Source organism: Ascidiella aspersa, chromosome 1 (assembly GCF_963924565.1).
Source record: "Ascidiella aspersa chromosome 1, kaAscAspe10.2, whole genome shotgun sequence".
NCBI lineage: Eukaryota > Metazoa > Chordata > Ascidiacea > Phlebobranchia > Ascidiidae > Ascidiella > Ascidiella aspersa.
Window position 1 is genome coordinate 5,795,521 of NC_139447.1, and position 15,192 is coordinate 5,810,712.

Here is a 15,192-nt window from a genome sequence, read left to right on the forward strand (position 1 = left end):
AACATGAAAATGTTTAAGGTATGACCCGTTTAATGATCTGCATTTCAGGTTTTAAGCTGATGAAGGAACTAGAACAGACTCAATATTTAAAGAGAATGGTCTTAGAATATATATGACAAAAGATTGCCAGGGTTATGACCCACATAAAAGGTACACCCTACTTTCTCAGATTTTATTTTAGATGTTAGGTCTAACACACCTCACGGTGCAAATTTAAGGTCACGTTTAATAGTTTGAATTGTGTGAAACCTTTTGCATTCAATTTTAATATAAATAAACTACATGTAAGCAAGTCCGTAGACTATGTTGATCTGTTTTTCTTTTATTAGACGTTTTGCAGTGACACAATATCATCCTTGCTGCACCGCTAAGATGGGCAATGATGCACTTTCAGTGACTGATGTTCGCTTGAGGTAGCTGAGTGTTTTTATTGTGTTACTTAAACAAGAATGTTTAGCAAAGGAAAAGCAGAGCATACGTGTATGGAATTACTTACATTAGTGATATAAACAAGTCATTACAAGTTCTCAGTCAAGCCATTTGCAAAATAACTTGCCTGAGTCTTTTCTTTTGCAAAAAATAGCGAAGTCTAATCCAAGTTAAGTTATTGACATAAAAATAAAACCTACAACTTTAAAATCATGATTATATGCAATTTCATAAATGAAAAATAACAGAAACGCAACATATTCTGTGCAAACTATCCTAATTTTATAAAAAATGTTTATTGAAAACACTTCCGTAAGTCTAAGTCAAGCAATTTTGCCCAAATGATTTAAAGTTTTTGAAAATAGTTTCTAAAGCAGTGGTTCTCAAACTTATAAGTACTGTCGCCCCCTTACAGCAAGCTATACGTCATTAATACAAACGACGGAAAGAACGAATTTTATTACAAACACATTGAACAAGCATGATAAACGCAGTATATGGTGTTTTTTAATGAGATGGATGAGCTTGATGTGTAGAGAGTAGGTCGATTATGAGTAAATGTCCCTTTGCCCCGATCAATCACCTACCGGTACTTCTACAATGGGTATTGCTGTAGTCTGATTACAAATCCACACAGTTTTTGTTGGCTGGTGTTGAGCTGGCCTGGCAGCAAGTCGGCCACACCCGCTCAGTGTATTGACTAAACAAGACTGATTATACTGATATGAGCTTTCGCATATACAAGTTGGAAGTTTGCATGAAAGAGTAAAGGCGACACCAAAACGCGAAAATGACTTATATCCCGGAGCCTTTTTGGCAGCCGGGAACTGTTACAGCAACGCGTTCACACAGGTGAAATACTTTTATCTTTAACGGAAATATGTATCACACAAAAACATTTATCATGTGTGAAAATGCCAAGCGGTTGGTTCGCAAGCGACGGGATGTTTTGGTAAAGGGATGCACGATTTACAAAATCGTCAATCATTACATTGTGAAAAGAACACAACTCAAATAAACGTCTTAAATACTCAATAAAACATCTTAAATGACCCCAGTCGCTACAGATGATCTTTAGCGAGCTTTTTAATATTTGGACACACTTTAGTAAGGTATAATCGTAAGTCACCACGTTTGCTAATGGAAAGGCGATTTCTTTGTTTTGTTTGAAATAGCGTCACGGCTGAAAATCCTTTTTCGACCAAATAAGATGTCGGGAATGAAAGAATCCATATTATTACTTCATTCCATAGCAGCGGGTATTTGTTGGATGCCTTGCACCAAAGTGTGTCATATCTTTCTTCTTTAAAGGTCATTTTGGATTCATCATCATTCTGTAAGTCGATAAACTGATTTTGAAGTTCAAGTCACAAGACACTAACGTAGCTATGCGACCTCGCAAATCAAGGGAAAGCCCATTTTTTTTTAATTGAAATAATTTACTGTTTGTTTACCCCATTCAAATAGGCCACAGGGAGGGATTAAACTCGTTCTTTCGAAACACTGTAAACTGAATAGTAGCTCAACCTTGATAAAAAAATATAATTTAATATGCAAATTATTTATTATTGATCCGTTGTCGTTGTTAGGTATCTATCTGGACTCCAGCCATAAGACTTAAATAAAAACAACATAAATGTCGGAATAAAACACACTAAGAAACAAAAAACTAAGAACAAAATGGAAATTACAATATTTTAACTAAACCTAAACTCAACCCCTAAATACATCACTAACTCCCTAATAAATTTTACCCTAACCAATTTATAACCCTAACCATAATATCCAAGACCGACGCCCCCCTAACGTCCCACGCCCTCTATATAACGACGGTGTCAGGCGTTATTTTGGCCACTTAGGCGTATTCCGACAGGTTTAGGTTTTATTCAGACGATTTAGATCCTATTCTGTCGTAGAAATTACTATGATTTTGGCTTTTTATATCATTGTTGTTAATTATATGGTATTATAGATTATCCTGCTTAGATATTTTTGCCTTGTGGGTTTTATTTTATGTTCCAATCTATCCATACCTTTATGTTATTAGCGGTGCAAAAAAACAGATATCGCTGAACATCGCGCTCGACAAGCTTTTCCCAAAAAGGTCGCATAATGTTGGTTTAAAAGAAGGTCACGTTCTTCGTCGTAATACGCTGACGGCAAAAAAGGGCTGGCTGGGCAACCGTAGAAACCTAAAAAACGATCGGACAAATGCGCAAGTGACCTAACACAGCGGCAAACATCGGGAATATAGCCGAACCCTTGGGGCAAAATATGATGCGCAAAATTTTGTCAAAACCTTGGCAAACAAATCGACGGAGTAAGGTGCTGGTTGGCACATGCCAGCACTGGCGACCTTAGCCATGCACTCTCTACAGCAGTCGGCGAACGTAGGCTATCTTGGTTAAGGCCGTATCTCTGAGAACTATTAACTGACAAAATACTTTCAAAAGGTTATAGTGTTGTTGTGAGAGACTCGATTTTACGACAGCCTTGTGAAGGGTTAAATCAGAGGTTTTCAACCGGGGTGCCGCGGCGCCCTGGTGTGCCATTTTTAATGCTCAAGGGTACCGATAGGTATTTAAGGATATGCATTTTGCTCAATTGACAAACTTCTTGATTATATCAATGACATTTTCCTACATGTTAATTTGAAAAAAGTTAATTGTGTTGTTCCTGTTCCATTTATAGTAACATTTCAGTAAAATACTCGACGAAAATTCCACTCAGGTGTTGAAAATCTATTTATTATTTTTGAGGTGTGCCGTAAGCCATAAAAGGTTGAGAATCACTGGTTTAAATGGTTGCAAGGGTGACTTTCGCTCAAGAAGCTACCAGGGTAAAAGGTCATATTCGTATTTGACATTTGTTTCCGTGTAAATGTTACGAGTTGAGCTCTAGTGCATCTTTACGCTGTCAGAAAGTTAACGAGTTGAAGTGCTAAGGTGGTGTGTGTGTTACTTTATTTCATTTTTAACTTGTTTTGCCGATCCACAAAATAAATGTTTCGGATTGTTGACCTCGTTTTTAAGTGATTTGCGAAGACAAGCAATTTTGTAACACCCGAGAGTTGTAAATGGCTTAGCCATATGTTTTTGGGAGTTCTAACCTCAGTATAAATAGAGCGTTTGGTTTTTAATCGCAGGGCATTTTTCTCAGCCTCTATTTTTGCTCCTAGAGATGTCAAACGCCATTCTATCGCGTTATATAACATATTATCTAATCAGAAATGTCTGATCGCGTTAACAGGTGCAACACCGCTACAGGGCGCTATGGTTTACCACAAGATGTATTTGCTCTTCGTGGAAACAGTTTTATATCGAACAAGTAATATAACTTAAAAAAGTTGCATAGTTGTAGGTGTCAAAAAAATATCCCTGGACTTGATATTTTACTCAGATAAAGCGGAACTTAAACAGAAAAGTCACGTACTTTACAACTTTAGCTGGTATTTCGCCCAAGCTCTATTGCTTAAATATAAATATTTTTTTTTAATTGCGTTAAGTCTCTACTATAAATTCTAAACAAATCGGCGTTATTTAGGTGGCCACAACGAAACAGTGTTGTACGAAACACGTTGATATAAACCTTAATTATGTGAGCTTACGATAAAATCCAATGTAATGCGTTTTTAAAATCCAAATTCGATATCGGTTAGTCAGTTCAGTCATCGTTAATCACACAAGTTCATTATAAATGTATTACACAACTTCAATTTCGACCGAAAATTTAACTGATATTTTACGCAGTTTAAGGTAGGAAAACAGTGTGGACGTTATACTCGCCAGTTTGGTGGGAATAATGGTAATTTCGCTTAGATGAGGAGAAATATGTTACTGCGTTGCAGAAATCGTACAAGAAAATAGTTGTGCCCAATCACGAATCACTTGCGTGCTGTGGAAATGTTAACGAAGTTACGTTTGACCTTAATTAATTCATCTCCGGTTCAATTGAGGCGTAAATTTATGTAATAATAATACACAAGATGCCCAAACGGTGGTTAGTAGTTTAATGCAAACTCTAACTTCTACAAAAGAATAAATATTTTCCAAACCATAAAGCACCCTCACAGCGCATAAATTCACCTCATCTTGACCAAAAAGTGCGACAAAAACATTGCCTTTTCTGTTAAATTTCCGATCGAGGGCATATCCAAAAAGAAATCGACATTGACCTGCCGGTCCATTTTTTTGATATTTCTAATAATTAACATTAAAGGATAAAAGTGCAGTCGTGGAAAAGTGCTATCATACACGCGCACAGTCGCACACGCTTCCAGCCAATTGCCCTTGGTTTTGTGCCACAGAATATTACTCACGTGCAAAAACTAAACAACATTTTGCTGCGAAGATCAGTCGTCACAGGTCCAGCCGGCATGCTCGGTCCTATTTTAAATCGCTCGCTTAGTTGTGGGGAAGGGCGGCAACCTTTCGTCCAATTTGCAACGCTATCATTTCAGCAGGTTGCTTTTTAGAAAAAAAACTTTTTTTTATCGTGAAAGTTGGCGAAGGCGAACGAAAGCGGCACATCTTCCCTGTTAGGGTAATTTTTTGTTCAAATAGTTTTTCGCGTTTTTTAAACGATTGTTTTTAATGCATGTCAACGTTTCAACAACAATCATTACACTCCAAGAGAAAAATTTTTCAAAAACGCTTTAAAGACAGACTGACCAGGGCGGGTATGGGCCTAGGGCTTAGTTTAAAAACATATTTGCTAATACTTACAACCTTTTTTCTGAATCATCTTAAATCGGTGTTATAATTACTTAAGTGCACTCAAGTCACTGTTTTCAAATGACTTGACTTGACTTAAGTATTTTGGGCAAAATTACTTGACTTGAATTAAGTAATTTGGACAAATGACTTGGTTGACGTTTTCGTTTTGTAGCAGCGGCCTGGCCCTCGTGCGATTCGCCCAATCAATCCAACCCTACGCATCATTATAGAATAATTTCAACAAAATACCTAAACGCTTAAACAGGCTGAAACGCAGCGCACATTGAGCGCAATGCCACAACACGTACGGTTTGCAGCGGCTATTTCGCGCCTATTTTGCCGTCAGTCCCCAGTCAAGCTTGCCAGATTGTTGTTGGTCGTGTTGGCGACTATGTGTCTTTACCACGTCGCCTGGTGCCAGCGTAGCACGTGCAACGTATCCCCCGAAAGGCGCCGAGGCTGCCCCAGTGGTTCAAACTTACAACCCTTTCAGTGCCTTATGAGGTGACTACTTTCAATTGTATTTAGGGCTTATCGTTAATGTTGTCCTTAATTTCGCGTAAGAAGTATACGCTCCGGTGGTGTATGCCAGTTGTCTTCAACCTATGGGTCGCGACCCCATGTATGGTCGCCTAAACCCATTCTGGGATCGTCATCACTCACAATTTCCTGGCGTTTTTTTGCTTTCATTTCGCTTGTGGTTTAAACGAGTGTATAGGCCTACTGAGTATATTTTGTTAACTTTAAATCCATGTATTAATTGAAACTTCGCATTTCGGTACACATGTGTATAGACACAGTCCTCTGAATTTGTATATATCTTATTTTTTAAGTATAAAAATTTAAAAAAATACTTATCGGAGAACAAACTGGGGTCGCATGCAAATACTAATTTCATTTTGTACCTAATTTGGGGCCAGTTGATGAAACGGTTCGAGACCACTTGTTTTGGCGACAGTTAAAAATTACTGTATTGCCTTTGCGGGGTGGTTTCAGGTGTTTGTTTGGAAATTAAAAGCATAATTAATTTTGTAGCCATTTACTTTTTGCGTCGCATAGGGCCTGCATTATATTCGTTACTTTTTTTCGCTTGCAAAAACTGTTACGAGGCGATAGTTTGTTTACCTTCTTCTTTCTATACAGTGGTTGCTGCTACGAGGCAAGAGGGCAAACTGCTTGCTACCGAGCAGGTAAGCGACCCTGTCTCAGAGTAATGTCATACGGTTGGTTCATATAGACAAGGAGTGTAAAACCTGCGGCCGTTCAAGGTAACTCATGTTTGAGAAAACACAAGTGTTGGCGGCCGTACGTTGAAGCAAACTTTTTGTTCATCGGGCACTGATACCACCCTAGTATCTGATGAGTAGTAGTGATGTTTCCACTTGGCATCTGCCCCGATCCGATACCATATTGCAGGGGTAGCTAACACGTCACGTCAATCACGATCGACCGGTCGATCGGCACATTTGTTGACTACACCTGGATATGGCATCCTTACTGGCGGCCGTGAGAAAATTAAAGACTGATAATGCGGCCATCAGTGTCTAAAATGTTGTGCACCCTGATGTAGACATAAACCTGTGTGAATATGAAGTGGGCAACTGTGTTTGTAGCACAAGTCATTAGTTTTAAATCGTTTTTACGTATACGGTTTTTTGTAGTGTTTATTGTTCCCGTATATCCGAAACCACTCCTGTTTAGATCGTTGAATTATGTTGTTTTATTTATACGTTTTCCAAACGTCTAATTATCAATGAAGTACGACATACCCTAAAACCATTAACTATACTGTGCTTATCAGAATGTAACTACTCGTTAAAGAACCTGATCAGCTGTTGTGGTGAAATCACATATAAACTCAACACACATATTCTTGATGAAAATGTGTGCAAAAATACATTTAATTTACTTGCGCAAAACTGTTATTTTAAGATAGGCGGTTTTCATCCTGGACAACTAGCCGTTGTAATTTTAATTTTGCATTTGGAAACTACACTTTATGCCTATTAATTTTACGTCTGAATATTATTGTGTTTTTTTTTACAGTTTCGGCAACTATACGCTTCGTTCCGACTGTAAGACCAGACAGAAGTTCAGGTAAATATAAACATTACCAACGCGTCGTCCATAAGTTACAACTATTGCCGATGATGTACTTAAATATTTCAGAACAAATGTCTATATCAGTGGTTCTCAACCTTTTTGTTCTCGCGACCTCTTTTGAGTTTTCGATGACTTTCGCGACCCCCCAATTATAGTGTGTGATACATAAACCTGAGTAAATAAAAACACATTTTAAAATTGGCAAAATTCGAATAGGAAAAAAATCTAGACTAGGATTGCATCAAAATTTGGCTAAAATGTGCTATGCACGTTGCACAACAAGCTAACGTTACGGTTTGAGCCAGCAGGGTTGTTTGGGGTCGCCTATAAAAAAGGTTGGAGACCACTGTCTTAGACAAACCCTTTAACAAGACCTCGCCGAATTGAGCGGGCCGAGACTATTATAGAGCAATATCTTCAAAAGTTGTGACGTTACAGAGTTGACATTTTTTTAATTTGAACTTGCTGGCTCGAAAGTTTAGGGTGAATATCTTTGAATATTATTATTTATATTTATGAATATTATTTTTTTTTATATTTTTGGCGAATAGTGTGTATGCTGGTGTAGCCAATACAAGGACTGTGTAAAAATATCAACTCTGTAACGTCACAACTTGTGGAGATAGTGCTCTATAATACTATTGGCGCGCTCAGGTATTAACGAGCTTCTTATTGTTTATTGTTTGTCCCAGGCCTTGAGTTCGGCGGTGAGCCTGGCTTTCCTGGTTCGAGGATACAAAGGCAAATCTGCAATCAAACTATTCGAAATCAAAACGCAAACACGTGCGGTCTTTCCTGGGTGGCTTCGAGGTTTGCCCTTTTCCGTTATATTTTTGGTAAAACGAAAGTCAAATCAAGAATGGGCAGTCGCGTTATTGTGGGCATGTCGTTAACCGCCCATAGTCGGAAATGGTGCAAATTATTTGAAATTATTTTTTTCTCATGTCTCGTTGTTTTCTTTTCTCTGTAACGTCAGAGCAAAAGTGTTTTTCGCCTTTGAATGTTTTTTTTTAATTTCTTAGGTTTTTTTTTTGTTTTTAAAGAATTGAACTTTTCATTAAAGGATCGAACTTTTCATTAAAGGATCGAACTTTTCGTCTTAAATCGTATGGAAATATTTTCTAGATGTTTTCCAACCTTTTTTCAGGTGCGACATGCTTGTATATCAAATCCCATGTAGAATGTACAACGTTGCCCAATTGTAAAGGATAATTTTGCTCAAATTTTGTATTTGATGTTGCGTGTATTGTAATATTGCATTTTCACAAAGGTAACCAAGACAATAATTCTTACGTCTAGTCGTAAACCGGCCGTAAGACAATATTATAAAAGAGGCGTTCAGGTTCAGCAGATCAGCGAATAATCTTTTGCATTTTCGTCTTAATCTCGATCAGAAAAAGATCAAATGACAAGAGTAAATGGTACTTAAATATCACGCCTTCGATCAACCTCACCTACAAGCTTCCATTAGCCAACTAACAATCAATAGCGTTGAAATTGTCTTACCAGTTTATGAGCGTTCGTTGTTTAACATTTAGTAACATTCCATGCCTGTTACGCCTTAGGTGAAGATACCAGTCGTGTTAAGAAGTTCGTTTTTTTTTCAGCGAAAAATGTGAGAGATGGGGCTGCTGTTGGGATCCCACAAGAGAAGCGTGCTTTCATTCCGAATACAGAAGTAAGCCTACCACAAAAATAGTCAAACGCCCAAGGCCGGCAGTTACTAATGGGTGCCTGATCAAAACCAAACCGCATTTTTCATGACAAAAAAAATTGCATTTACATAGTAAAAGTTGGCAAAACTATAGTTTGAAGGGGAGGCATGGCCTGGTGCCCTCCTGTAGCCGACCCGAGAAGGTAGATTCAAGAATACCTCAAGTAACTGATAAATAACGTGATACGCAGCAACACAAGCACGAAAGGACACACCCAGCATATAGTCAATAAATTACAAACGTTTCTATAAGCGGTTTCTAATAATACAACGTTTATATAAGCAGTTTCTAATAATAACTGCCTTTCTTACTGTTTACTACTTTATGTAACTTGACTGAGTTAGATTACCATTTTATTTTTTATGTGTTTATAGAATTATTTAAGTTACGTGTAGTTTTAAGTTTAGTGATTTAAGTTGTAAGCTACAATTAAGTACGAACCAAATTCACGCTCAATATTCAGTAACAATGCGTTTTCTGAAGCTGGTTTGTCTAAATTTACACCTTTTCAAAGAAAGATATTTTTCTGATTATAAATTTTCCAGTTATCGCGTTCTGGGTTTTACTAACAAACTAACTAACAAATGGAATACGCGTTTTTATGTTACAGTCACACAACTAAGGCGAACATGTCCGCCAGGATTTCAAGATCCACCGAGATGCGATGGTAAGCATAAGCTACTATTTTTAGTAGATCTGATAAACATAGTTTTGCAAGGTCAAGTGTCCTACTTTTTACCAGATGCTCATTTTCGCAAGGTCATATTTTGCCTAGGGCCAAGGCATCTCTTTTTTTATGTGTAGGATAAACTTCTTTGTATGCCTAAGAATGACAATAATGCTTATTCAGGCAGACTAAATATGCACAGGGTGGCATGAATTAGATCCATTCAGTCTGCATATTTTATATCTCGGTCATAACGTAATGTAGCTAGATATAAATGACAACATACGTTTAAAACCTAAACATTTATCTCAGTATATATTATTGTCTTTACAACAAGTTATTGTTGAAGTTATAAATTAAAAGAAAACTCAAGTTTGAACATTTTTCTTAACAATTTAGGACTAAATGTTTTATTGGACTGAAATAAAGTAGCTAGGCAATGTGTTTTTGCCTAATTAAACACATTTCCACAATAAAAATATAAACAGGTTTGGTAATAATCCTTATAAAATTCAAATCACTATCTCAACAGAATCGAACGAGTGCCTATCGAACCCGTGTTTGAACGGAGGAATGTGTTTAGATCGGGTCAACGGATTTGAGTGCAAATGTCCGGTCGGAACATTTGGGGAGTCTTGCTACAAACGTAAGCATAGTCATCAGCCAGATGTTCTTTAAGGAGACATGAAAGTGCATTTTTTATTCATAACTTTCGGGCAACCTTTGGAAAATATTACCGAATACAAAATTAACGCAATAAACAATAGAATACATGTAGCTTGATAGTGCATAGCGTATCTAAACCAGTGGTTCCCAACCTTTTTACGATCTCGTAACACTTGGACCCTCTGTACTGCCATGCGTACCACCCTATGAAAAAGTTAAATACTTAAAGATGGAGCTCGCGCTCACCTAAGAATTTATTAGCCTAAGAATTTGCTCCCCCTAAACAATAAATGGGAACCAGGTTTGCATTTGGTTATCTGCTTAACACTTACCTAATTATATGAGCCAAACATTTATTTTACGTCACATATCTTGTTTTAGACGCTATTCTTTTTTAGTTTGCTTTGGTTTGCATCGGTATGTTTCATGCATCTCTGTTAGTGTTGGTTATTATTTAATATGTAAGTTTTAATGTTGTTTAAAAAAAATAGTACGGTAGCTAGCAATTTTAACACAAATCTCTAGTAAGTAACAAATATATTTAAAAAAAACGGGTAGGCCCATATATTACAGCCTATATCTAATAATCAACACAATAATAACGGTAATAGCAAAATAACACGCACAATATTTATTAAACTAACTCTTCGGACTCTATGTTTAGTGTTACGTCATAAACAAAATGCTGGCCCAAATAAAGAAAAGAAAAAGAGAGAAACGTTTATAAACGGTACTCTTGGTAACCTTTACAATTTTTTTGAAATTTTAATATTCAACTAGAAGAGCCATAAAAAACATGCCGGAGAGGCGCATGCGGCTCGCGAGCCGCAGTTTGCCCACTCCTGGTGTAGTCTATTATAATAAATTAATGTACCACTCTACCGCAACCTAGCGGTGACTGTATTTACCTTTAAGTCAGCGACCTAACTTTTTTTAGTGTTCGCGTTCATAAACTTCTTCTACAGGCTCAGCCGCTCACCACCCAAAATTATCTTTTTCGACCCCAAGTGCAATTAACTTTTCGCCATTGAATTATTTACACAACCTAATTCAACACAAACAAATAAATTTTGTAAAAAATGTATTAGAACAGCAAACCAAGTCCCTGGCATGTAAAATTAGGGTGCTGATCCAGAATCACGCCACTTTATTATAGTAACGAAACGAGGTGCAAAGATGAAATTGCAAGGAAGAAATATATATGGCAAAATGCACCCGACCCGTTAGAAATTAGTGCGCTTCTAAGCAAAAGGTCTACGACATTTAGGGCAGGGTTTCCCAAACTTTTTTCGACCGCGGACCACTATTTGTGAATCTGATTTTTCGCAGGCCGCAATACAAAGCAATCAAAATTTCAATACAAAGCAATCAAAAAAATTTTCTAACAACATCAACGAGACGGCTCTAACTTTATTGCAAGCAAACGGTTGGAATGATCTCAACAAAGCCGCTAATTTCGAATGGCCATAAGAATATATTATTACACCATAGACGAGAGATACGAGAAATTTTCTTAATTAACTTTTTGACTACAACGAAGGCTCAACAAGCAAGATTCACGATATGTTAGCAAAATAAAAATAATTGTTGTTTTTCGCAGCGTGTCCATCGCCTCCTCCTATTGCTATCGGCAGTTTCTCGCCTGTGCTGACTGTCTACAAGCCCCCTGTTACTGTCGACTACTCCTGCCCGGAGAGCTATACATTGATTGGTGATCCCACTATCGACTGTTTGAACGACGGGACTTGGACCAACGACGTGGCGCCCACTTGTCGTCTGAATAGTAGGCAACAGTGGTGGAATGTTTTGTTAATAGTATCTCACTAGGACTTGCCGCGTATTCGAAGCAATTTGCTCCAGATTAACTACAGTTTAAAACTTCTGGAAGTCGCATATTTTTTAAGGGAAATGTCTAAAGACTATATTTATTACGTTATACACCGGTTTTACACTATTTATTTGTTATATATACGTGGTCCAGTATACAAAACGGCATTTGTTTTTTGTGATGACTGGATTACTTGTTATTGTGCTTCACTGCAACCATAATTCTGTTGTTGGACTTGACTTTTCGATGTTCTATTATTTTACTACCACAGGAATATGTAAAACTTCAGTATGGTTAATGGGGGACCTGGTCAGTCAAACAATTTGCCTTATCTTATTTGCTGAAGCCTGCAAAAGCCCAGATCCCATAAAACTTTATTCTGCTTAAGCTAAGAATGGCATTTTTTGTGTATGTATAGTTTTTTGTCTTTTAATGAGAATGTTGCTGGAAAGCAGGATATTTTACCAAAATTGTTTCTTGCAGCATGCGAAAACCCGCCAACTATACTGATTGGAAGATTTGAGCCAGTCTTTCTCACATACAACCCTGGAGAATCGATAACATACATATGCCCACCAGCGCAGTACGATTTGTGTGGGAACGCCATAAACCGATGCTTGCCTTCTGGGGCCTGGAGTGAATCTACTGCTCCACTTTGCATTGAAAAACGTATGATCAATCAATTTAAAATGTTGTTTGTTGTTATTTTTAACATAAAAGTAAGTAAATAATTTGGCACGGGTGTAGAATCCTACTACTGAAATTGTCAAAATTTAAATTGCAAACGGAAAAAATAAATGTAACAATATTACTTGACCAACTCAAACCAAAACACTAACTCATACCCTAGTCGAAATATTATTAGCAACATTAACGTCTGGACGAAAATGTGGTAGGACTGTAGACCAGTGGAAATAAATCTGCTTTCATCCATAAAATCAGGTCATTTCTTACCCTGTTTATTTAAATTGCTTTGTTTTCAACCTGTAGAATGTGGGAACCCACCAACAATTGCAAATGCCGTTACGCCTGTATCAATGGCATACAGGCCAGGTGACATTTTTACCTATAATTGTTTGGGAGGTTTTGTTATTACACCTGCCGGAGGGCAAACCATCAGTTGCCAGGAGGATAAAACATGGACTGCAAATCCACAATGTGCAAACAATGGTGAGGGTTTGGTATTATCTCTAAACAAGTATTTGATCCTAAAGCTTAGATTAATATTAGGAAGTTTTTTATCATTCACCGTAGTCATTGATTTTGACTTTAATTACATGCGGCCACTACCTTATCAAAAAAGCTAATTGTAACCCCAATTTCGTAAAAAGCCCTACCCCTTTTTCTCAACTGTATTACTAAGCGATCAAAATAATGTTTATGTTATGTAAGTTTAACAAGAATGTAATCATCTGATTTTGCAGAATGTGGTAATCCACCTACAATTGCAAATGCTGATATCCCTGCGTCTATAACCTATTTGCCAGGAGACAGTTTTACCTATAATTGCTTTGGTGGATTTGCTATACAACCTGTAGGAGGTCAAACAATTATGTGTATGGCAGACGGCTGGAGTGCAAATCCACAATGCGTGCAGGAAGGTTAATATAATGGAAGACGTTGTACCTTAACCATAATTATCAATTTAATCTTAGAAACTAAATGTAAAAATTAGAAAATCGTAAGTTTCTTGTCTGATTGTGAAATTACAAAGTGTTAACTTTTTATTGTGTATTATGGCAAGTTTTTTTTTTTTTTGCGCAGAGTGCCATGTCTGAGCTGAGTAAATTGCCGTTATACTTTCGTAGTTTTATTGCAGGACTGAGTGCGCTTTAGTAAAGAGCAAATTGTCTGCCGCAGTTATAACAGGCCCAGCACTATGTTTCTAGATAATATCTGGCATTACAAAATCCATGTACTATGTGCTGTTACGTTTTGTTGGCCATTAGTTTTGTACTGGTTCAAAAAAAACCCCTTGGAATATTGAAAAATCAGTGTCTACGAATGAATTATATCTCTGTCTGCGAAATAAATTATTTCGGTTCCAGTTAACCTGTCAAAACAGTAAAACTGGATTTGAATACCTTTCAATATTGTGCTTTGAACTTCCGTAGTACTGAAATTGCTCACTGTATTAACTATGCATACATTGATCTTTGTAGAATGTGGTGATCCACCCACAATAGCAAATGCTGATATTCCTGCGTCCATAACCTATTTGCCAGGAGAGATGTTCACCTATAATTGCTTTAGAGGATTTGCTATTACACCTGTAGGAGGTCAAACAATTTTGTGTACGGCAGACGGCTGGAGTGCCAACCCACAATGCGTCCAGGAAGGTTAATATGAGATATTGTACCTTTTAATCTTAAAAAACTTAATCTAAAAATTGCAAAAATTTTAAGTTTTTTGTCTGTTTGTGGAATAGTGTTAACTTTTAAAGTTACACATTACTAAATTTCATTTTTAGGGCTATTTTTTATTTAAAAATACATCCACTTGCAGGTTATGGTACATAATTTCAGATATTTTTGTACGATTCTATCTTTACCACAAAGTCCTTGCATTTTTAAACGTAATTTATCCTGGACTGGCGCATTTTACGTGGAAAAGTTACTTTTGTTACTTAATGCTTTTAAGAAAATTATTAAATATCTGCATCTGACAAATGTTAGCTGCTAGCCCTATAATAGTTAACTGATTTACACTTAAACAATGATTGCACAAAGGTTATGAGCGACTAATTGATCGCCAAAAAACACTGAAGTTGCCCTAAATGCCATTATGTGGAATCCACTTGTTTTGCCACAGCAACAGGCCTTAATTGAAACATTAAACCTCACAAAATAAATGTTATCTGTTCCAGTTATCCAATAAGAACGAAACTGGATTTGAATATCTTGGGATTCAATATTCTACTTTGAACATCACTAGTAATCAAATTGCACACTGTATAAACTATCCATACACTATTATTTGCAGAATGCGGTGATCCACCCACAATTGCAAATGCTGATATTCCTGCGTCTATAACCTATTTGCCAGGAGACACTTTTACCTATAATTGCT

At 37.0% G+C, this 15,192-nt stretch overlaps 1 protein-coding gene across 1 annotated transcript in view; it reads left to right on the forward strand.

Annotated features, from left to right (window-relative positions):
* The first annotated feature begins 328 nt into the window (after positions 1–328).
* Positions 329–15,192, forward strand: part of LOC146166727 (sushi, von Willebrand factor type A, EGF and pentraxin domain-containing protein 1-like) — a 43,231-nt gene continuing 28,367 nt past the window's right edge. Inside the window, exons 1-11 of the mRNA XM_083384812.1 lie at positions 329–413; positions 6,288–6,334; positions 7,191–7,241; positions 7,940–8,057; positions 8,855–8,925; positions 9,573–9,629; positions 10,162–10,275; positions 11,896–12,078; positions 12,607–12,792; positions 13,114–13,293; positions 14,286–14,462. Coding sequence (XP_083240938.1) covers positions 373–413; positions 6,288–6,334; positions 7,191–7,241; positions 7,940–8,057; positions 8,855–8,925; positions 9,573–9,629; positions 10,162–10,275; positions 11,896–12,078; positions 12,607–12,792; positions 13,114–13,293; positions 14,286–14,462 — 1,225 coding nt within the window. The 5' untranslated portion in view covers positions 329–372. The remainder of the gene's footprint in view (positions 414–6,287; positions 6,335–7,190; positions 7,242–7,939; positions 8,058–8,854; positions 8,926–9,572; positions 9,630–10,161; positions 10,276–11,895; positions 12,079–12,606; positions 12,793–13,113; positions 13,294–14,285; positions 14,463–15,192) is intronic.